Raw genomic sequence first — 24,298 nt, 5'->3', positions numbered from 1 at the left:
AATTATAACAAGATGGAGGTTGCCAAGCTAAGTCGATAGGTATCCTGAAGGACTGAAACTGCCTGTTTGGCAAAGCATCCACAGTAGAAAGAATCAGCCCTCCCATCCTGAAGTGCTGAAAATCCTGGCGTCTACAAAGGGCCTGGAGAGTGGGGGTGGTGGGGTCAGATGCCACAGTGTCTCAAGGCAAGTCTGGGCAGGGTGGTGGGGGTAGGACTGCAATCGCCTTTTACCCTAGACTAACCAGAGATTTTAGATCCCTACAGAGAAGTGTGAATATGTGTGGCATTCCATGTTTATTCTGAACTTTCCCCCCTTGGGATCGTGTAATACAAAGGACATCTGTACTTGATTGAACAGAAGTGCTCTAACTTCCACTGAAAAAGAAAATGCCAGTAGGAGTCACCACCAGAGAGAAAACCACAGTATCTGCTCACTCACACTTTGGGAACATAACATATTATAGGGACGAAGCTCTCCTCAGTCGTGGGTCCCTGGGTGCAGCAGTTCTTTTTATTTATTTATTTATTTATTTATTTTTCCCTTTTGTTGCCCTTGTTCTTTTTTTATTGTTGTAGTTATTAATGTTGTCGTTGTTAGATAGGACAGAGAGAAATGGAGAGAGGAGGGGAAGACAGAGGGGGGAGAGAAAGATAGACACCTGCAGACCTGCTTCATCGCTTGTGAAGCGACTCCCCTGCAGGTGGGGAGCCAGGGCTCGAACCGGGATCCTTACGCTGGTCCTTGTGCTTTGTGCCCCCTGCGCTTCACCTGCTGCAGTACTGCCCTCCCTGGGTGCAGCAGTTCTAATGTTTATATGTTGTCTGTCCTGAGTGCAGAGATCCATGTGGGAGTATGTTTGCTGCGACAGCACTGTTGGGAGTAGTGCAAACTGCTGCTAAAAGTGTGCTTGTAGGAAATGGTTAAATAAGCTGTGGTTGTCAGGGTTGCTAAAATAATGAGGCGGGGCTGCCTGTGGAATAGCATCCAAGATAAACTGCTACTGAGAAAAGCAGATTGTGAAATAGAAAAGACCAGGTTCCCCAGCACCATGGGACTTCCCTGCACAGGGGCGCAGACTGTCCAGAGCCCCTTCTGCCTTCTCGCCCTCACTCTGCAGCCTAGTGCCTCATTCTACCCCCCTCCTGTGCTGTCTGACAAGGCCTGTTTGTGACAGCTTGTCACATTGTTGGTTTGCTTGTTGCCCCAGGACTTCACCTCAAGGAGCCAGGACTTGACTGTTTACTCAGTGCTGGGCATGGTACCTAGTCAAAATTTATCTGCTGCATGGATGAGGGAATCCAGCTTTTTTGAAACAGAGTAATGTTCATTAAAACAATCTGAGGGGGGCGGCCAGTAGCACTGTGGGTTAAGTGCACTTTGCAGTGAAGCCCAAGGACTGGCATAAAGATCCCAGTTCAACCCCCCTCCCCACTCCCCACCTGCGAGGGCGGGGGGCACTTCACAAGTAGTGAAGCAGGTCTGCCTGTGTCTTTCTCTACCCCTCTCTGTCTTCCCCTCCTCTTTTGATTTCTCTCTGTTCTATCCAGCAACAACAGCAACAATAACAATAACAACAAGGACAACAAAATAGAAAAAATAGCCTCTAGGAGCAGTGGATTCATAAAGTAGGTACTGACCCCCAGTGATAACCCTGGAGGCAAAAACAAAACAAAACGAAATGTTGAAACAATATTTGTGAATGCTCTATGCATTTAACCAAAAGTGCAAGATGGGGGGTTGGGCAGTAGCACAGTGAGTTAAGTGCACATGGTACAAAGCGCAAGGATCCCGGTTCCAGGCACCCCCTTCCCCACCTGCAGGGGGATCTCTTCACAGGCGGTGAAGCAGGTCTGCAGGTGTGTCTTTCTTTCCCCCTCTGTCTCCCCTCCTCTCTCGATTTCTCTCTGTCATATCCAACAACAGCAATGACAACAAGGGTTGACAAAGAAGGGCAACAAAAATGGGAAAAATGGCCTCCAGGAACAGTGGAGCTGAGCCCCAGTGATAACCCTGAGGCAAAAAAAAAAAAAAAAAAAGGATGAAGCAATCAACTCTTGATGTCTTTCTGCTTCTTGAAACTACAAAGAGCAAGTGTGAAGTGGGAGGACCCCCCAGTCTTTCCCTTACTCCCACCTCACCCAGCAGGGTGACTGAGTTAATTATGTTGTGTAAATCAGGCCTTGAGTTTCAGGCCAAGAGTTTATAAAGCTTTTGGCCTAGAGTCTTCCCTTGTGTTAAAGAAGTTGGTTTCATATAACTTGGGCCAATGCTCACTGTGAGAACAGTTCCTACTCCAGCTCCCACTCCCTCAGTGAGGGTGAAAGGACCGTGGAAACATGCATCGAGAAGGAAATGGGACTTTTAAACAGAAAAGAGGTTAGGCTCCTGTAAACATAGGCTTAATTTATCAGTTGAAAAGAGGAACAGATTGTTGAAAATTCAACAGTGGGGAGTGACCCAGCAAATTCAAGGCACTAGAAGGCAAACAGTTGCCCAGATTGGACCTTGGTGGGCTTTCTGGGATTCTGATCTAAGATCAGAGGGACAGCCTACCCCTGCCAGGGAGGAAGGGCTGAGGCCAGCGGAAGTTTAACCAGACTGACCCATGTCTCTACTGCATGCTTCCTGATCTTTGCAAAATGACAAAACTTCCAGCAAAGTAATTGTGTGTGTGTGTGTGTGTGTGTATTAAAGATAGAGAGTAAGGGGGCTTGGAAAATAGTTATGCAAAAAGACTTTATTATATGAGGATCTGAGTCCCAGGTTCAGTCCCCTGCACCACCATAACCCAGAGCTGAACAACGCTCTAGTTAGAAAAAAAAGAAAAAAGGTAGAGTGGTGTAAGACAGAGAGAAGGATAGATGCCACAGTACAACTCTATCCGCCATGGAGTTCCCCCCCTGCAGGCCATCCCATGTAGTGGCTAGGGCTTGAACTCAGCTCCTTGCATATGTGCACTCTATTGGGTGAGTCACCTGCCAGCCCTGGAGAACTAAGTATGTTGCTGTGTAGGGATCAACACAGAAAGAGTTAAACGATCTACCTGGAGTTTATGCCCAAAGCCTTTAGCTGCAGGAAGTAGAGACCTATGAAGTGGAATAGCAGTGTTTGTAAGGCCCATTGTGTGCTAGGTCCTGACTTGGGAACTTTACACACTTGTTGCATTTAGTCCTCACATCATCCCTCAGAGATCAAGTGTCTGGAAATGAAGGGGTTGGCCCAAAGTCACAGTTTAGGAGTGGGTAGACTCAAGATTGGAACCCAGGCTTGTCTGACGTAGGGACTGGTGCTTTCTCTAGCACTGAGAACACAGACTTGAAGTTAAGCCTGCAGAGGAGCAGTAAGTAGACCACACAGAGGAGGCCTGAAAGTCAGAGACCTGAGCTCCTTGAAAACAGAACTCTGATGAGACACTGGAGTTGGAGGAACAACTGAGCAAAGAGCACAGACCTTGCAGTTCCGGTGATCTGGATTCAAATCCAGACTCAACCTTCACAGCTGTGACTTGGCCTCTCTGTGCTTCAGTATCCCCCTCTGTGCATACAAGGAGATGGAGCTTACCTCTTAGGTTGCTGTGAGGTTTCATGGACACAATCGGATATGTAAAGGCCTTAGTATAGGGGTCACCTCACTAGAAACATCTAGTAAATGCCAGCTGCTTCGGTGACATGCAGGTGGCTGGGTGGTCCTGGTCAGCTCGGGGACGGGCTAGAGGGAACAGTTTCCAACAGCCATCCTCACCCCACACACTGTGGCCTGTCTCCTCTGCTCGCTGTGTGACCTCCGCCACCAAGGCTCCTGGGTGAAGCAGCTAGGTGTGAGGCTGACATCTGAGCTGAGCTGGCACTCCACACAACAGATGGTCTCAGGGCATGTGCATGCCCTCCTCCCTCTTAGTCTCCAATCCTCCTTCTCCCCTAGCAGGAGGAGAAGGGGGCGGTGGGGAGGAGGAAGAAGCCAGAAGTGAAAGAGGGGAGAAATGCACAGGGATAAGTCCAGCTTGAATTTGGGTCCACCTGGTTTAAAGCCTGGTTTCTTTGCCACAACTCTGCCCCCAGTAGAAACTGCTTTCACCATTCTCCAGGAAGAAACTAAGGTGTGCTTCCTTCAAGATGAATGATCGATTGCCACCCGTGAAACCACACAAGCAGATTTTGAAAGACTCCAGCTAACACTTGCCCATGTTCCTCCACCACCTCAAGGGCCTTTTACAATAGGCACTCAGCCGTGGCTCTGTCGTGAGGGTGGGAGAGGGTGTATACTGACAGACCAAACTGGGCCTGGGAAAGCAGCTCTTTCCTTATCGCTGGATCCCCGCCGTCACGGTCACAGCCTTGCACAAGTACTCCTCTCAAGGCTGGGCGCAAACACTTGGAACCCTCACATGCTGCTTGCTGAGGGGTTACTATAGTGATCCCCACTTCACAGATACAGAAACAAAGCCATGGAGATGTGAAATGTCAGTCCTCTTGCTGCACAAGTAGAAGAAAAAGAATCCTCTGGAGTCTTGAAATTCTGCTTTTGACCACTGGGCCAGACCAGCCCCAGGGCCTTGAAACCTTGCTTATCTAGCTAGCTTCAGCTGTCCCCACTCTGAGCCTCAGCCCATCTCAACCATGGGAAAGAATAGTAAAGCTTTTTAACCACCAAGTTTGGCACATTGTATAACAATTGTATAGCTAACTGATAAATCAGAAACATTCCTCATCATTTTTCAGATGAAAGAAACTGAGGCATGGAAAGGCCAAATGACTTACCCAAGGTCACTGGGCAGGGTCAATACTGAGTCCTGAGTCTGCTGGTCTCCAAAACCTCTAAGCTGCATGCGAAGTTACTCACATCTGTTCTTGACGACTTCTTCGTCTTGCTTTGTTGGTCAGGAGTGGGGTGCACAGCTGGTCCTGAGAACTCTCTTTCTTCTCATAGATCTTCATAAACAATGAGTGGCATGATGCTGTCAGCAAGAAAACATTCCCCACTATCAACCCATCCACCGGGGATGTCATCTGTCAGGTGGCTGAAGGGGATAAGGTGAGAGCTAGTGATGGACCTCGGGGCAGGGGCGGAGGGGGTTGGGGTGGCAGGGATGGCTTCATCATTTGTTATTTTTATTATATATGTTTCTGTATGGCTGAAACTTTATCCTTCCTTCCTTCCTTCCTTCCTTCCTTCCTTCCTTCCTTCCTTCCTTCCTTCCTTCCTTCCTACTTCACTTTACTGATGCCTTGGTCAGGCATAATCACACTGTTACTATTTTCCCAGGCCAGTATTTTTCATTCCTTTCACTTTAGATAGAGACAGAAAAGAAGAGACAAAGAGAATAACAGGAATAACACCATAGCACTGTCCAGCGTTTGTGGAGCTTTCCCAGGTGCCACTGTGCTTCCACTGATACTGGGGTTCAAAACTCAGGACTTTTCACATGGTCTGGCATGCACCCTACTGGTGAGCTGTCTCTTAGCCCTTGAACTCACTTCTGAAACATGCCAATTAAAATTTTTGAGTGAAAGGACCAATATTGCAGACACTGGTGTTAGATTCTACCTGGGTTCATTAGTTTAAATTTGTGCCACTGTGGACTTTCAGTTGAAGTTGAGAATATCTAATTTAGGCTCTTGTTTCCAGACCTGAAGGTTGAAGCTCAGAGTAGGGAGATACACAGCTAGAAGGAAATCCTGTCGAGTAGAAATTGAGCCTCCTGAGTTGTAGCTCTGGTGTTGGCAGCATATTTTGTTGGATTAATATGTGTGTTCTCATGGTACTTTAAAAATAGTACTAATGGGGAGTCAGGTGGTGGCGCAGCAGGCCCCGGCTCCCCACCTGCAGGGGAGTCGCTTCACAGGTGGTGAAGCAGGTCTGCTGGTGTCTGTCTTTCTCTCCCCTTCTCTGTCTTCCCCTCCTCTCTCCATTTCTCTCTGTCCTATCCAATAGCAACAACATCAATAACAACAATAATAACCATAACAATGTTAAACAACTAGGGCAACAAAAGGGAAAATAAATAAATAAATATAAAAAAATTAAAAATAATACTAATGGCTTTTAAACTAAAAAATTAGCGAAGTATCTCAGTTCTTTAAAGAAAAGATATTAATACTTCAAGAATGCCTCCTGCCCTGTGCTTTATGAGTCAGGTGACATATGTGTCTAACATTATGCAGACCATGCTCCTGCCTCCTAAATGAAATGCATATCTTCCTAAATGAAATATGCTTGTACTCACTCAATAGGACACACACATCTTGTCATGCCTGAGGACCTAGGTTCATCACCAATGGTGAAGTGTTGCCATGGTGTCTCTCCTCTCTCTCTCTGCTTCTGTACTGCTCTCTTTCTCTATCTGAATTTTAAAAGGAAAAAAACAAACTACTGGATGCAATGGAATCTTGCAGGTGTGAGGCCCTGGTATGCATTACATTTTTTTTAAAGACTTTATTTATTTATTAATGAGAGAAAGAGGAGGAGAGAGAGAAAGAACCAGACATCACTCTGGTACATGTGTTGCCAGGGATTGAACTCAGGACCTCATACTTGATTCTAATGCCTTATCTACTATAGCGGCTCCCAAACCTCACTGCATTAAAAAAATTTTTTTAAAGAAAGAAAAGTACTTGCTGTGTTGACTAACAGCACCGCTTTATCAAGGAAAGGGAGGCTGGTTAAACCTGTCTTTGTGGGAGCATGGCAGTCTTCTTAGAAGGGACAGTTAGTATCATTGGAATTGCTTAAAAGGGACATAGTCCAATTCTAAGCATATCCGAATGCCTTTCCCTCCAATTCTTTGTGGGACTTGAATTGGGATTACAGAATTAGAAACCATCGGAACCCCCATCCCCATGTGGCTCCTTGAAGGCGAGAAGTCCTGCCACCCATTCCTGAAATGGGGGGAGTATTGTCCTTTGGGACTGGGGAGGACTGTCTGGGGACAGACTTCTGCAGAGGCACTGAGCAAAGCCCCTGTGGGTACACTAGGCATTGGGAAGGTGCTTCTGGGAGATGATTATTGCCAAGAAGGCCCAAGCTACCTTGGTGTGTTTTCCAGGAAGATGTGGACAAGGCAGTGAAGGCCGCCCAGGCTGCATTCCGGTTGGGCTCACCGTGGCGGCGCATGGATGCATCTGAGAGGGGCCGGCTGCTGAACCGCCTGGCTGACCTTATTGAGCGGGACCGGACCTACCTTGCAGTGAGTTCTCAGCACCCCCTCAAACACAAGGCACACAGGCTCAGAACATGCTATGGACAGTGAAAGCAAGAGCGAGAGAGTGAGCGATTGAGAGAGAGGGAGAGAGGCTGTGGTGTTGATAAGTAACTGATCGGAGTGATAGACTGGGCGCCTTTGGAGTATGCCCCTGACCAGCCAGAGGAGTGCTTAGTGACCTCTTATGTGCAGTAGGTTTGGACGAGAAAGGAGGAGACTGAGGGAATCACACCTCTCCTTCAGTACCTCTGCATGGTGGCCTTGCTCCTTGGCTTCCAGAGGCAGAAGAAAACAGGAAGCAATGCCTGCCCTTCCCTTCCTCAATCCATTCTGCACTTAGCAACCAGAGTGTACCTTCTAGAAGGGAAATTATTACACACCACTCTACTCTTAAGCTTTTCATGGCCTCTCACATCCTTAGGATAAAACCCGGTGCCCAGGAGTTGGGCAGTAGTGCAGCAGGTTAAGCGCACGCACATGGTACAAAATTCAGGGACCGGCACAAGGATCCCGGTTTGAGCTCCTGGCTCCCCACCTGCAGGGGAGTAGCTTCACAAGTGGTGAAGCAGGTCTGCAGGTGTCTATCTTTCTCTCCCCCCTCTGTCTTCCCCTCCTCTCTCCAGTTCTCTCTGTCCTATCCAACAACGACGACATCAATAACTACAACAAGGGCAACAAAAGGGAATAAATAAATATATTTTTTAAAAGACTAAAAAAATAAAAAATCCGGTGCCCTCATTATGGTCTATAAGGCCTTTCCAAGTCTGGCTCCATCTCCCAACTCATGTAACACCTTGATCTTCACAAACAGATTAGCTGACCTCACCGCCTTCTCACCATTCCACACCTTTGCTTTGAGGATCCCTACCTAAACTGCTATCTTTTTTTTTATTATTATTTCTTTGATAGAGACAGCCAGAAATCAAGAGGGAGGGGGGGTGCTAGAGAGGGAGAGAGACAGAGAGACACCTGCAGCCCTGCCTCACCACTCGTAAAGTTTTCCCCCTGCAGGTGAGGACTGGGGGCTTGAACCTGGGTCCTTGAGCATTGTGATACATGTGTTCAACCCAGATGCACCACAACCCAGCCCAACTGCTCTGTCTTCTGTCTCCATTCACCTTCACATTTTCCTAGATTTTTTTTTGTCTTTTGCTATTTATTTAAATTTGATAGAGAGAAATTGAGAAGGAAAGAGGCATAGAGAGGGACACTGGGGGTGGGGGGCAGGCGTTGGCACATTGGGTTAAGCACACATAGTACGAAGCACAAGGACCCACGCAAGGGTCCCAGTTCAAGCCCCAGGTTCCCCACCTGCAGGGGAGTAGCTTCACAAGTGGTGACGTAGGCCTGCAGGTGTCTATCTTTCTCTCTCCATCTCTATATTCCCCTCCCCTCTCAACTTCTCTCTATACTATCCAATAAAATGGGAAAAATGGCCTTCAGGAGTAGTGGATTCATAATGTAGGCATGAGGCCCCAACGATAAGCCTGGAGGCAAAAAATTAAAAATGAAAAAGAGAGAAGGTGAGAGAGGTGGGGTAGACCTTCAGCACTGCTTTACCACTTATGAAACTTCCACTCTGTAGGTGGGGGCCAGGGGCTTGAACCTGGATCCTTGTGCACTGTAATGTGTGCTCAACTAGGCATGCCACCAATTGCCCCCCTTTGTCTAGATTCTTTCTATAACCTTTCAGGTTTTAGCAAGCTAGGTTAGAGTTTCTCATACTGAGGATAGTCAAGACTCCTTTCTAGTGCTCTTAACGCTCGTGGTTGATGGCTGATGTCATTTTCTAGCTCTGTTTATCTCAGTATTTTTCTGGGTATGGTATAGGGCAGGAGTTCAAATACTTACTGTGTTTGTGAAATGATCAGATGAGGAGTTGTTACATCATTCCTTCTACCCCGCCCCCATCCTTCCTTATTCTCCCTTACTTTAGGGAGATGACCCAGAATGACCCAGAAATGCCAAGACATTCAGTAGCACAAAGTGGCCACCAGCCCTCCCCAATCCTTGCTGAGTCTGTTCATTTTCTTTGATTCATCCCTGTACCAGCATGCTTGTGTTGATTTTGTTCTCTGTTCTCAGGCCTTGGAAACTCTGGACAATGGCAAACCTTATGTCATCTCCTACCTGGTGGATTTGGACATGGTCGTCAAATGTCTCCGGTGTGGCTCAGGCTTCCAGTTCTCCTTTGTTTTGGGTGTGAGGAAGGAGAGGGAATGTTGCTGAAAGGGTACAAATAGAAAAATGTAAGAGGATCACGGGAGTTAGAGGATTTATTCATCTATTTACCTACCTACAGTGTATAGCACAGCCTCACCCCCCAGCAAAAGGATTTTCCATCTCCAAATGACAGTGGTGCCAAGATTGAGGACACTGAAGTTACCCTAGGGAACAGCCTGATGAGCCCCTGCTGAGCCCCTCTCCTTCCTGAGTATAGGAGTATGCCTTGTGCTAGTTAAATTACTCTTCTAGGCATCAAAACACATGTGATCCAAATGTGGGAGGAAGAGAACAGACAGACTGGCTATTTTTCTCATCAGGGTCACAAATCTGCTTAAACCCAGAGCAGCTTCGGTCTCAAGCTAACTGAGCAGACCTGGACAGGCACATCATTTCATCACATGCATTTTTAAAAAAGATTTTTTTCTTTCATGAGAAAGGGGGGAAAAGACAGAAACAGAGATGAGAGCACTGCTCTGTCCGACATATTCAATGCTGGGGATCAAATCTAGGTATTTTGCCAGCCTTGCAAGTCCTGCAGTTCTCTACCTGCTGAACCACCTCCATGGTCAGCAGTCAGGCACATTTCAGAAACCTTCCTTTTAGCCTACTCACTTCATCGTTCCACGTCTTTCTTTTTTTTCCTTCCTACTTTCTTGAAAATTATTGTGTACCATACACTCATGGCTATTCTTTTTCCACTAACACTAACCTGTTCTATTTCTTTGTCATTTGTGTATTGATGAGTTTTTTTCCTTTCTTTCCATCCTTCTTTTTCTCATTTCTTTTCTTCTTTCTCTCTCTTTACTTTTTTCTCTCTTTCAGAGCAGTACTCAGTTCTGGCTGTTGGTGGTGCTGAAGAATGAAGCCTGAAGCTGAGACCTTTCAGATGCACATCCTGCACTGTCTCCTCAGTCCATACTCTTTGTATTGGGGACTGCTCACTTAGTCTTACTACAATGCTTTGTATGTGTCAAGACATTGAGTAGGTTTCTATTTTCCATCAGATTCTATCTGTGGTTCTCAAAGGCCAATCTGTAGTGTTGAGCTGGTAGAACCTTCATATTTTAGTAAATATGTCTGCAAAAAAGACTAGTTACTAGACATCAAACCCCAGAGCCAGATTAGGTGGGAAGTGAACACACAGAATTTGGTGTGTGTGGATTACTGTTTTGCTTCAAGTAACTCAGGTGGTTCTGAAGCTTCAGTCTTTCTGAGAATAAGTCTCAAGCAAGGGTAATTATCTGAAAGGCTCAGTTGGGCCAGCTGTAGTCTTCTCTTTTTGGGGTTACTGACAGTCATGTATTAAACTTGGATTTCTTTTTTAAAGGTATTATGCTGGCTGGGCTGATAAATACCATGGGAAAACCATTCCCATCGATGGAGACTTCTTCAGTTACACCCGCCATGAGCCTGTGGGGGTGTGTGGGCAGATAATTCCGGTGAGTGCAGTCTCACACTCCACTCAGTGGATGAAGGTTTATCAGCAGTGAGATGCACAATATAGGGACAGTCTTATTGCAAAGGTTGGGATCTCTGGGGTGATGTTCAAAGGCTGCCCGGTTAGTGGTTGACATTATGAGCATTGACATAGCCAATGTGGGTTCAAGTCCCAGTCCTGCTACTTGTACACTATGATTTTAGGTAGGTCACTTAACCCTCTATGCCCGCTTCCTTTTCTCTGAAAAGTGAAAGTGACTTTAGTAGCTCTCTTAGGGCAAAAGGGAGGATTGAAGGTGATGGTTGAACATGGAATCTGTTACATAAAAAGCACTACTGAATGTGAGTCAGTTTTCTTTTCTTCTTCTTCTTTTTTTTTTTTTGCCTCCAGGATTATTGCTGGGGCTCAGTGCCTGCACTACGAATCCACTGCTCCTGGAGGCTATTTTTTTCCCTTTTGTTTCCCTTGTTGTTTTATTGTTGTTGTGGTTATTATTATTGTTATTGATGTCATTGTTGTTAGATAGGACAGACAGAAATCGAGAGAGGAGAGGAAGATGGGGGGAGAGAAAGATAAGACACCTGCAGACCTGCGTCACTACTCGTGAAGCGCCCCCACCTGCCGGTGGGGAGATGGGGGCTCGGACCGGGTTCTTTACACCAGTCCTTTCGCTTTGCACCATGTGCGCTTAACCCGCTGTGCTACTGCCCGGCCCCTGTGAGTCAACACTCTTATCAACCACCTGCCTCTTCCATCAGTCTTAAACCTACAGTGGAGTTGAGGTGGAGGAGACAGGGGTTCAGAGAACTCAGTGTTGCTGCTTCTCTCTGGGGAGCTGCTTTCTACTGTCTGGTGTGGCTCTTGGCTCGGATTTTGGGAGTGGCTGTTCTTTGTTGCAGTGGAACTTCCCGCTGCTGATGCAAGCATGGAAACTGGGCCCAGCATTGGCAACTGGAAACGTGGTAGTGATGAAGATGGCCGAGCAGACTCCACTTACTGCCCTCTATGTGGCCAACTTGATTAAGGAGGTGTGTGGCTTATTTCTGACTTGACCTCAAATGAACCTTGTATAGACTTGCTCTAAAAGAATTGGGGAAGGGGCACATATATGTGTGGGTTTCTAGAACAGGGACTAAGCCCCCCTCCCCTAAGCCTCTGCACCACCATACTTCAGCCAAAGTGGCCCTCATTCCCATCTTTCTCTATGGGATTTTTTGTAATCCTTCCTTTGAAGAATGAAAGTCATCCTAAGTAAATGCCACAGGGGAGGGGCAGGAACTCCAGGAAAGTTGTACAAACATTGTACTGTTTGGAGCTACTGAATAGCATCCCTTAAACTGGCTTCTGCTCACCTGCTTCCTGGAAGACTGCCTTAGCTCTTCTGAGAAGCTGTTTTCCCCTGCCCAGCCCCTTGGGGCACAAGATTGACTCCTCATGCCTCTCTCTGCTTGCCTGCAGGCTGGCTTTCCCCCAGGCGTGGTCAATATCATCCCTGGATTTGGCCCCACAGCTGGTGCTGCCATCGCCTCTCACATGGATGTGGACAAAGTGGCCTTCACAGGCTCCACTGAGGTGAGGAGTATCTGAAACCTGAAGTTTGAGGCATATTGGACTGCAAGGATGATGTCATGGAGATTAGCCTCTAGGATATTATATTTATGGCTGATTCTATAACTATATATCTATATCTATCTATTCCCCCCATTTTTTCAATGACCCTCCCTTCACTTCCTTTTTTAAAAAATATTTATTTATTTTCCCTTTTGTTGCTCTTGTTGTTGTAGTTATTTTTGTTGTTGTTATTGCTGTTGTCGTTGTTTGATAGGACAGAGAGAAATGGAGAGAGATGGGGAAGACAGAGAGTAGGAGAGAAAGATAGACACCTGCAGACCTGCTTTACCACTTGTGAAGCGACTCCCCTGCAGGTGGGGAGCCGGGGGCTGGAACCGGGATTCTTCAGCCGGTCCTTGCACTTTGCGCCATGTGCGCTTAACCCGCTGCACTACTGCCCAACTCCCCCTTCACTTCCTTTCTAATTCCTTTCTAATTCATTCCTACACCTATCATTGCTTCCAAATGTCATTCTTTTTTCCCTCTTCTCTTTTGGATAATCGAAACCATGCCTGGATTCCTCTGGTGTTTTCTAGATTTGCTTCCCTTTCATTAATGCTATGAAAACAAGATTCCTGGTGACTGAGCCTTAGTCTTTTGAAGCCTCTGTTCCTCCACTTGTAAAATGGAGATCCTAACTTCATTCACAAGGTTGGGAGGAGTGAGTGAAAGTTCATGATGAGTTCAGCAAATGTCTAGCCTGGTAGAAGAAAGTGAGTGAGTGAGTGAGTGAGTGAGTGAGTGAGTGAGTGAGTGAGTGAGTGAGGTGCCTGGTGCTCCATCAATCTATCCTTAAGGGGATCGGGTAGTAGCATAGTGGGTTAAGTGCACATGGTGCCAAGCGCAAGGACTGGCATAAGGATACCAGTTTGAGCCCCCGGCTCCCCACCTGCAGGGGGGTCGCTTCACAAGCAGTGAAGCAGGTCTGCAGGTGTCTATCTTTCTCTCCCTCTCTCTGTCTCTCCTCTTCTCTCAATTTCTCTCTATCCTATCCAACAACGACAGCAATAACAACAACAATAATAACCACAATGATAAAACAAGGGCAACAAAAGGGAATGTATATATCCTTAAAAGCAGAGACAGATTTCTTTTGAAGAGGCCACTTTCCCCCACCCTTGAACTCTTGAAAGCATCATGACATGTATTCAGAGAAGGTACCCTGGTTAAAGGGAAGGACATTATGTGTCTACTCGAGTGAAGATGCCTTCAAACATCCAGTTTACATGCAATGATAGCAGAAGGGTGGCCAGGGTGACTTGGTCCAGTTCCTTCCTTTGCTCAGTCACTGCCAAATGATGCCTTTAGAGGCAATGAGTCTCACAGAGGTGGTTTCTTCACTGAAATACATGTGTTCATTCAAAAAATAAATACTGGGAGGTGCTACAATAGCCAGAGTATTAGACTCTCAATATAAAGTCCTAAGTTCAACTCCTGGCATGACATATGCCAGAATGATACTCTGGTTCTTTCTTCTCTTTTCATATTAATAAATAAATTACAGGCTGGGGAGATAGCATAATAGTTATTCAAAGACTTTCATGCCTGAGGCTCTGAAGTTGCAGGATCAGTCTCTAGCACCACCATAAGGCAGAACTGAGCAGTGTTCTAGTAAAGAAAAATAATAAGAAGAAAAGAAGAAGAAATTAGTTTTAAAAAAACATGTTCAGGGGGCCGGGCGGTAGCGCAGCTGTTAAGGGCACATAGCACAAGCACAAGGACTAGCCTAAGAATACTAGTTCAAGACCCCAGCTTCCCACCTGCAGGGGAGTTGCTTCACAGGCAGTGAAACAAGTCTGAAGGTGTCTTATCTTTTTCTCCCCCTCTCTCTTTGTCCTCCTCTCTTGATTTTTCTCTTTCCTATCCAACAACAATGACAGCAATAACAACAATGATAAACAACAAGGGCAACAAAAGGAAAAAAAATGGCCTCTAGGAGCAGTGGATTCTCAGTGCAGGCACCGAGCCCCAGCAATAACCCTGGAGACCAAAAAAAAAAAGTTCAGGGACAGCTTTATATCAGGCTGTAGGATAGCAAGGTGAGCGGTACCCCATCTTTGTGCTGTGTGTTGTGGGCAGAGACACTAAAAACATGGGCATTAGACAGAATAGCAGATCTGATCTGTGCTAGTCTCATGTGCCTGAATATGAATTTCAACTCTGCATTTACCATCTGTATGACTCTGGCCAAAACACTTGACTTCAGAGCCTCCAGTTGAAGGCTGAGTCACCCCTACCTCAGATCATTGTGAAAACTGTATTTAATATGCATAAAACATTTAGCACAGTGTCCGGTGCTCAATATGTAGAAACCACACAGTGGTGACTGCTGGTGTGGTTGTTGTCATTGTCATTCTGGCCATTCAGGGGGATATAACACAGTGGATGAATGGTGGACAGACCTGGTAAATTTCTCCAAGTCTCTTTAATTAACTAATTAATTAATTTTTAATGAAAGAGAGGTGAAGAGAGAATGAGAGAGACTAGAGCACTGCTCAGTTCTGGCTTATGATGATGCTGGGGATTGAACCTGGGACCCTTGAGCCTCAGGCATGAGTCTTTTACAGAACCATTAGGCTGCCTTGCCAGCTCTCTCCAAGTCTCTTCTAATCTGGCTACTCCTTGCAGTTGTGGGCTCCTCTGCTCTGTATATGCAACAGCATTTAGTTCCACTGGCTTCCCCTACCATAGACACTGAAAGCTTCTGTTTGTGCTTCCCTGCAGGTTGGCAGCCTAATCCAGGTTGCTGCAGGGAGCAGTAACCTTAAGAGAGTTACTCTGGAGCTGGGAGGGAAGAGCCCCAACATCATCATGTCGGATGCTGACAGTAAGTGCTTGAGAGTGGCCTTGGGGAGGCTGCCCCTGGCCAGACGTGTGCATGTCTCATGGCTGCCTTTCTGCCTCCTCAGTGGACTGGGCTGTGGAGCAGGCCCACTTCGCCTTGTTCTTCAACCAGGGCCAGTGCTGCTGTGCTGGCTCCCGCACCTTTGTGCAGGAGGATGTTTACAACGAGTTTGTAGAGCGGAGTGTTGCCCGGGCCAAGTCTCGGGTGGTTGGGAACCCCTTTGACAGCCAGACTGAACAGGGGCCACAGGTAAGCCTGCAGCTGTAGGTGAGTCTGTGTGTCCAGAGCCCGCATGGAGAAGCAATAAAGGGCCTCAGACGTGAGTCAGGCAGACTGGAATTTAAGTTGAAACTCTGCCACATTCTAACTGCTTGTCCCTGGGAGGTCGAACACCATCTCTGAACCCCCATCCTCTCATCCGTAACACCTGCCCTTCCTAACTCTCAGGGCGACTATGCAGTGGAAATCAACATTTTGTCAATGACACATACATAATAAATATTAGGAGTGTCTGGACAAAAGGGAATGTGTGCTTCCTGGGCCTTGGCCAGCTATAAAACCCCACCTGCTAAAGGGCACACTTGTTAACATAGTTATCTCTGGGGAGTAGAGGCGGAGGGCCATTGCAGGTGGAGAGACTTTATACTCTATACTCTCCTGACCTATTTGATTAAAAAATTTTATTTTAGCATTTTAGTCAATAAAACTATACATGTCCAATGCAAAGATATTGCATATTGCAGGTTCATTTCCAGATCACTGCAGTAAAGTGAACACTGTAGTAAAGCAAGTCATAAACATGCTGGCTTCCCTGTGCATGGAAGAGTTATATTTAGGGGTCAGGAGATAGCTCACCTAGTAAAGTGCATACTTTGCCATACGCAAAGACCTGGCTTAAAGCCCGTAGAACCACACTGGAGCACCACACACAATAGGTGCTATGGTATCATTTCTTTCACTGTCTTCCCTTTTCTATCTTAAATTAAAAAAAAGAAGAAGAAGAAAAGGGGTCTACTGAGAGTTGCAGAATCATACAAGTACAAATCCCTAGTGTACAAAAAAAGGAAAAACTATGATTACATTATGCTGTAGTCTTAAGTGTGCAATATTATGTCTCAAAAAATGTACATACCTAATAGTGCTCCAAGGAAAGTTTTTTTACCTTGGAAAATAGCTCAATTGGTAGAACGCTGAACTTGCATGCCTGAATGTACTGAAGTGATGTTCTGGAGTGCCTCTCTCTCTCTCTCTGGAGTGCCCCCCCCATAAGTAAAAGTAAAATATTTAAGAAAACAAACAAAAAACCCCACTTTATTGTTAGAAGTACTAGCCATCATTTGAGCTATTGGGAAAATGGTGCTGGCAGACTTGCTCAAGGTGCGACTACCCCAGACCTGCAATTTGTAAAGTGTGCAACATCCATAGTGGTCAGTATAGCACAGCTCGGTCAGAGGAGGGTGCCCATAGTCACTGATGCTCATAGGAACAGTAGAGCCTCTCACCACCATTCCCTCGATTCCTTTCTCAGCACTGCCCTTAAATCTGGCCTGTCCTGGGCTGACTCTGCACAAGCCCTGCACTGGCCTCCTTCAGCCGCCCTCTCTCAGAGGAGATGGGTCCAAGGGTCGGGGATACTGTTACAACACCCACAGGCCCCTGAGTCCACTTCCAGGCCCATGTGGGTCTCATCATCCTGAGAGTGTCTACACCCCAAGCTTAAGTACTGAGAGGCAGCTTTTTTTTCATTGACAGATTATTTTTAGGATGATTTAGGCTGAGTCTATGGCCATACCTCACTGAACACACCCTGTCTCACCTGAACTTGGAAGCTGAGCAGGGCCTGGTTAAACTTGGAAGGAGAACAGTTTGGGTTTATAGAAAAAAAAAAAATGAGCAGAAAGTACAGAGTTCCCATTATACCCTTGAACCTCCCCACCTCACCATTAGATTTCCATTATTAGCATCTTAATCAATGATGAACCAATACTGGTATTATTACTATGGTTCATAGTTTACCATAGGGTTCACTCTTTTCTCTTTTTTTAGATAGAACAGAGAGGCAGAGAGTGAAAGAAACCATAGCTTGGACGCTTCCTTCAGTACAGCGGGGGCTGGATTTGAGTGTGGATCATTTGTGAGCTATTTCACCAGAGCTGGTCCGTGCATTTGTGAAGTTCAGAAAGGTCTGGGCCGATGAGCAGAGGGCTCTGAACTCCAACTCCATCAGGATCCAAAGAGAGAGAACAGGAAAATGGGAGAGACGTTTGGATGTAGTAGTAGGTGTATGTGTGACTTGGAAAGGAAGAGAAGATGGGACCATAAAAAATAGTGGGAAAATATAGTTGTAGAAATAATAATTAACCCATATCTGCAACCATAGGAGAACTGTCATAGCTTCCAGTGGAGGGAATGGGGATATAAAACTCTGGTGGTGGGAATGGGTGGAGTTGTATCCCTGTTATCTTGTAATTTTGTAAATCAATATTAAATCACTAATAATAATAAGTCTGGTTCTAGCATCTCATAGTAACTCTTGGCTCCTTTTCCTATAGGTGGATGAGACTCAGTTTAACAAGGTCCTTGGCTATATCAAATCTGGGAAGGAGGAGGGGGCAAAACTGTTGTGTGGGGGAGGAGCTGCTGCAGACCGAGGCTACTTCATCCAGCCCACTGTTTTTGGAGACGTGAAAGATGGCATGACCATTGCAAAGGAGGAGGTCAGCACGGGGAATGCTCTTGGGAGAAGTGGGCTGTTCCATCCAATGTTTTTAACATCATGACCTAACATTTGGTTGTGGGCCAAATCCTGGCTCTACGCCTAGGACCAGTTATTTACAACATACATTTCAGCACCTTCCTTTCCAGCCTCTGTCTGGGAGAACTTTCCTCTGACATAGACTTCAGGGACTTCAGGGTCCACTGTGCTCTGATCCCTGTGAGCCTGGAGTCGAGGAGTGGCTTTGCCCATTGTTTTCTGTGGTCTCCCTGTTAGCAGGGCACTGGTCTGGGCCAAAGGGCTGGCTTCCCTTCCTGGTGAAAGCCCCCTGATGGTCTGCCGTCAGCATTCAGTGTGAAGCATCACAGCATATCTCATTCATTCCACAAATACGTAAGCTATACCGTGTCTCTACAGACACTAGGGAGTGTCCTGGGCTTGTTCTCTGCCCCGAGCCTGTCAGCACTCTGCAAGGAAAGTACTATGAAGCTACCCCTTTCATACACAATTCACTATGAAATAATATTAAAATACAAAGGCAGAGTGAGAAAGTCCATCAGAATGCTGCCTCTTTTGCCATTATGTACACTCTGCCACTTCCCTTTGAAATCGCATATGTTGACTTTCTGGCAGGGCAGAGGGAGGTAACCTCTGTTTCACAGAGTTGAAGGTGCATGATGCCCATCTCACAGCCATTGCCCTGCTATGATGAGCTCCTGCTGTCTTCTCTCAGCTCTGCCTTCACATTCTCCAATTCTGAACTGAGCCACTTCTTCAAGAAGTCCTAGTTCCTGTAGGGACCGTGTGAGAGTGGCTGGTGTGCTTTTGAGGGAGCTCTGGTTCCCTCCTGTAGGCTCCTCACTCTTTCACTTTGGCCACTTTCTCTCCTGGCATAGTGTAACTGTCAATTTTGTAGGGCCTTCCTTTTTTTTTTTTTAATTTAATTTTATTTATTTATTCCCTTTTGTTGCCCTTGTTGTTTTATTGTTGTAGTTATTATTGTTGTTGTCGTTGTTGGATAGGACAGAGAGAAATGGAGAGAGGAGGGGAAGACAGAGAGGAGGAGAGAAAGATAGACACCTGCAGACCTGCTTCACCGCCTGTGAAGCGACTCCCCTGCAGGTGGGGAGCCAGGGCTCGAACCGGGATCCTTATGCCGATCCTTGTGCTTTGCGCCACCTGCGCTTAACCCGCTGCGCTACAGCCCGACTCCCAGGGCCTTCCTTGACACATCTTCTCTCCGCACAGGCAGACCAGGTAGCTCTGGGCTTCCACTACTCCTTATCTTTCTCTGATGACATCTTATATCTCCTATCCAACTACTGAGCGGGCCCAGCTGTGCTTAGCTTCTGAGATCACAAGCTGGGGTACTATAGCCATACACAATAGTTTCCTTCTAATCACTTGATTTTTCTGAGGACCCTGATAGTTGTGGTGCTCCCTGTGCCTCTCCTGAGGGCCGAGAGCAGTCACAATAATAGTCATAAGCACTACTGCTCCCATATCTGGGCTTCTAAAATCTCATTTGCCACTAAAATGGACCAAGGCCCTCTGAACAAATGGTTCATTCTGGCAATAGAGTAGGAAAGCACAAGAGAAAGCTGGGCCCTCTTGCGAACAAAAGCCTGATTTTGTTCACCAGTGGTTCTTCAACATCTGGTATGTACATAGCTGAATAACTGGCTTTGATTCTAATACTGTATTTACATGGAACTTGCCAGTAACCCATGCCTTGCAGGACTGTCTAGGTTTAAGGTACAGTGTGTAAAGCAAGATGTTTTTAGAAAGCCCCCATTAGCTTCCTTTCCATTGTGTTTCAGTGAACTTGGGAGCAGTAGTGTCTCTGGACCATGAGGGTCTGTGTGGGAGTATGTTCCCACATCTGGATTCCTCTGCTCCACATTGTGAAGGCTGGTTAGCAGGTGGTTCCACGTCTTGTCAGAACTTCCATTCTGTTCTCTTACTTCAGATCTTTGGGCCAGTGATGCAGATACTGAAGTTCAAAACCATAGAGGAAGTTGTTGAGAGAGCCAACAACTCCAAGTATGGGCTAGCTGCCGCTGTCTTCACAAAGGATTTGGACAAGGCCAATTATCTGTCCCAGGCCCTCCAGGCTGGAACTGTGTGGTAAGAACCTCCCAGCAGCCCCTCACAAGAATTCCCCCAAACTTCAGTCACTAGTGGACAGACACATGACTGTACTGACACATGCCACCACCCTGGTGAACCATGATGATATGACACTAAATAAGAGAAGCCAGATTCCAAGGTCACATATTGTATAAAGTGTCCAGAATTGATAATTCCATAGAGACAGAGCAGATTGGCAGGTGACAGTGGGAGGAAGTAATTGCCTTTTTTTTTTTTTTTAAACAGGGCACTACTCAGCTCTGGCTTATGGATTGAACCTGGGACCTCAGAGTCTCAAACATGAAAGCTGTTTTGCTTAACCATTATGCAATCTCCCCACTCTCAATATAATTCTAGAGCAGCAGTATAGGAGACCCGAGGGAAGTGAAACATATCCCCCCAAGAGTTGCTTCTGAAGTCTTGTTTCAAATTACAGGGTCAACTGCTATGATGTTTTTGGGGCCCAGTCACCATTTGGTGGCTACAAGATGTCTGGGAACTGCCGGGAGCTTGGAGAGTATGGTCTGCAAGCCTATACAGAAGTAAAAACTGTGAGTATGGCCCTCAGATCTGCATTCTGCCAGGGTCTGTGTTTCTACCACAGAGGCTACAAAAGGGGGTAAAGATTAGAGACCTGACCACCACTTGGCTTAATGCCAGGTTCTATAAAACCTGAGAGGAAGGAAGTGGGAGAGATAGCACTCAGGGTGGAGGGTATACCTTGTCATGTGTGCAGTGTAGGTGTAGACCAGGTACCACATGGCAGTGCCATGGTATTGGGGGAAGCTCCAGAGCTGTGGTGTGTCTCTCATTCTTTCCTCTCTCTCTTTCCTCTCTCTCTGAAATAAAAATGTCTGCTCTGGAGGGATGAAATTGTACATGCACAAGGCCCTAGCTGCTGAAGTGGCAAGGAAAAGCTTCTAGTAAAAATCAGGCTACAGTGAATTTGGTATCCAAGGCCATAAAATCCTTCAAATTTGCAATTTCAGTAGTATAGGAATGTAGCTTGAATGGCTAATCAGAAATACAAAGGAAGCTATTTGCATGCATATTCACCACAACATTATCTCTAATGGAAAAAAATCAGATATAACATAAATGCCCAACAAATTATGAATACTATGTAACCATTAAATTATTCTGTAGATTTTATAGACAGGCCTGGTGGTGGCACACCTGCTTAAGTACATGTGCTACTACGTGCAAGAACCCAGGTTCAAGCTCCAAGTCCCTACCTGTAAGGGGAAACCTTCACCAGTGGTAAAGTAGGGCTGCAGGTATCTCTCTATTTCTTTCTCCTCTGTTTCCCTTCTCTTTCAATTTATCTCTGTCTTATCAAGTTAAATGAAATTAAAAATCTTTTAAAGAATATTTTATAGGGAAAATACTAATCTCTTAAAGTAAAAAGGCAGGACACAAAGTAATATGCCATATAAACCCAGTTAAAAATATATAGACACTTAGATAGCTTTACTTATAAATGCTAACAAGATAGTATACTGGGAGATAGGTAGGCCTTGTATCTTCTCGAGCATCAAGCCCAAGTATATGCAATACTGTGGGGTCTCTACCTCTCCCATCCTCTCCCTTCATATCTCCCCCAATTCTCCCAAAAAACAGAACAAAACAAAAAAAAGAAAGGTAATTGACCCAGGAACAGTGTAGTAACAAGCAACATACTAACAAGTGATACATTTAAGGAAAAAAGAAATAGGGGAGTCGGACGGTAGCACAGTGGGTTAAGCGCACATGGTGCAAAGCGCAAGGACCGACGGAAGGATCCCAGTTCGAGTCCCGGCTCCCCAGCTGCAGGGGAGTCGCTTCACAGGCGGTGAAGCAGGTCTGCAGGTGTCTGTCTTTCTCTCCCCCTTTCTGTCTTCTCTTCCTCTCTCCATTTTTCTCTGTCCTATCCAACAACGAACAACATCAACAATAACAACAACTACAACAAGAAAACAACAGGGAGTCGGGCTGTAGCGCAGCGGGTTAAGCGCAGGTGGCGCAAAGCACAAGGACCGGCATAAGGATCCCGGTTCGAACCCCGGCTCCCCACCTGCAGGGGAGTCGCTTCACAGGTGGTGAAGCAGGTCTGCAGGTGTCTATCTTTCTCTCCTCCTCTCTGTCTTCCCCTCCTCTCTCCATTTCTCTCTGTCCTATCCAACAACAACGACAACAACAATAATAACTACAACAATAAGACAACAAGGGCAACAAAAGGGAATAAATAAATAATAAATATTTTTAAAAAAACGACAAAAACATGTTTAAAAAAAAGAAAACAACAAAGGCAACAAAAGGGAATAAGTAAATAAGTATTAAGAAAAGAAATAGGACAAACTAAGCTTTGCAGAATTGGGAATTAAAAAAAAAAAAGTAAAGCAGCCAGGGGGAGCTAGATGGAGGGAAGGAATCAGGTTCAGGCAAGGAAAAGAGGCTGGTAGGAGAGAGGGAGAGACAAGGAGAGAGGCTGGGACAAGGAGAAAGGATGTTGAAGGGGCAGCACAGTGGGAAAAGGCTCTCTCAGTGCTTTATTTTATTTTAGTTTAGTTTTTTAAAGATTTTTATTTATTTATTCATGAGGAAGATAGGAGGAGAGAGAGAAAGAACCAGACATCACTCTGGTACATGTGCTGCGGGGATCAAACTCAGGACCTCATGCTTGACAGTCTTAATGCTTTATCTGCTGCACCACCTTCTGAACCACTGCTTTATTTGATACTACAGTGCTAAATCTGAGTGCAGACTAAGGCATAACTTATGTTCCAGGAAACCTCACTTAAATAAAACAAATCTTTTCCTGTTCATGTAAACAGGAAAATTTCCAATATACTCAGGAGGCTGTGGAGGCAAGGTGCTGGGAGAATGGGAAGAGGTGGGACTCGATGATGGGAGAACCCTGAAATGCAAGGGCTGATAGCAGAAGGGCCCGGGGCAGCGCCCACTGCCAGGCATTGTGCTTGGTGCTCAGGATAAAGACCTCCTACTCAGAGCTTTAGGAAATGAAGTCGTGATACTAGTAGAAAAGAAAAAAAAAAAGCTTTTCCAGAGAAGAGAAGAGGGATAGACTGTTGAACATCTCTTCTTTCAACCTCACTCCTGTTGTGTGCTCACTTTGCACCAGTCTCTTGTCAGACTTCCTTATGTACTATCCCCCCGCCCCTGGGAGGAAGATGCAGTTATTAACCCATTTTATAGGCTGGCAAAGAGGCACATACACAGATACGGTTCTTGCTGAAGGTGGGAAAAGCTGGGAGCCAACTCCCAATCCATCTCAACCTGGGAGTTTCCTGCTGAGGCATCTGCAAACTTTAGCACATGACTTTTTCCTTGCTGTGTTTATTTTGGAGGAAAATATGGGTGTCAGTCTGGGGCTCTGCACTTGTCTGGTCTGCATTGTTCTTGGTGGTGAGGCCATCTGGCACAGAGTGGGATGCTGATCAGCACCCCTGACTGCTGCCCATTGGATACCAGTCACATACACCTCCCACCCCATGACAGGATGACTGGGCTCAGAGAGGCGGAGTGTGGTCCTGTCAGATCCGAGGGCTGACTAGCTGGCTCTTGAGATGTTCTGAGTGAGGAAAGCCCTTCTGCTCATCCTTAGGGGTTGCTGGGCTGACAGCAGCTCCCACCCACAGACTGGAGTAACAGTTCTGTATCTCTGCTTCTTTCTTTCAGGTCACGGTCAAAGTTCCTCAGAAGAACTCGTAAAGAACCAGGCCTGCCACTCTGAATAGTGACAAAGTTCAACCAGTGACAAAGTTTAGTGAGATTCATAGCAAAAACAAGAGAAGTGGCCCCTGCATACTTCAATTCTCAGAAGAGAAAATCTCTCACAAAATAATGGATCAAGAAAGTACCAGATTCTGAATTCATAGGGTGGGTGTGGGTGAAGAGTATAAGTAAAGCCGTTCACATTGCAGCTGTACTAGTAGTTTTCAGAGGTGTTTTTTTCTTTTTTTTTTTTTCAAATACTGGTTAAAATGTCTCATCCATCTGATACACTTCTGTAAGTTGCCTTTACCGGAGAAGAAAAAGCCATTGTTTAAAATTGTACTAACACTGAGGCAACAGCTAATGTCTTACTTTGTATTTGAGGCTAAAACTCAATAAAAATAATTCTGCCCTTTG

General features: G+C 45.9%; 1 protein-coding gene across 1 annotated transcript in view; it reads left to right on the top strand.

The window, feature by feature from the left end:
* Positions 1–24,298, top strand: part of ALDH2 (aldehyde dehydrogenase 2 family member) — a 33,225-nt gene extending 8,927 nt beyond the window's left edge. Inside the window, exons 2-13 of the mRNA XM_007528953.3 lie at positions 4,930–5,034; positions 7,046–7,186; positions 9,287–9,366; positions 10,755–10,866; positions 11,765–11,893; positions 12,324–12,437; positions 15,201–15,303; positions 15,386–15,570; positions 17,874–18,038; positions 20,007–20,164; positions 20,604–20,718; positions 23,846–24,298. Coding sequence (XP_007529015.1) covers positions 4,930–5,034; positions 7,046–7,186; positions 9,287–9,366; positions 10,755–10,866; positions 11,765–11,893; positions 12,324–12,437; positions 15,201–15,303; positions 15,386–15,570; positions 17,874–18,038; positions 20,007–20,164; positions 20,604–20,718; positions 23,846–23,878 — 1,440 coding nt within the window. The 3' untranslated portion in view covers positions 23,879–24,298. The remainder of the gene's footprint in view (positions 1–4,929; positions 5,035–7,045; positions 7,187–9,286; positions 9,367–10,754; positions 10,867–11,764; positions 11,894–12,323; positions 12,438–15,200; positions 15,304–15,385; positions 15,571–17,873; positions 18,039–20,006; positions 20,165–20,603; positions 20,719–23,845) is intronic.

Source organism: Erinaceus europaeus, chromosome 6, assembly GCF_950295315.1.
Source record: "Erinaceus europaeus chromosome 6, mEriEur2.1, whole genome shotgun sequence".
Taxonomy (NCBI): domain Eukaryota; kingdom Metazoa; phylum Chordata; class Mammalia; order Eulipotyphla; family Erinaceidae; genus Erinaceus; species Erinaceus europaeus.
The sequence above is the reverse complement of the archived record's forward strand: the minus strand, read 5'-3'. Positions and strand labels throughout refer to the sequence as shown.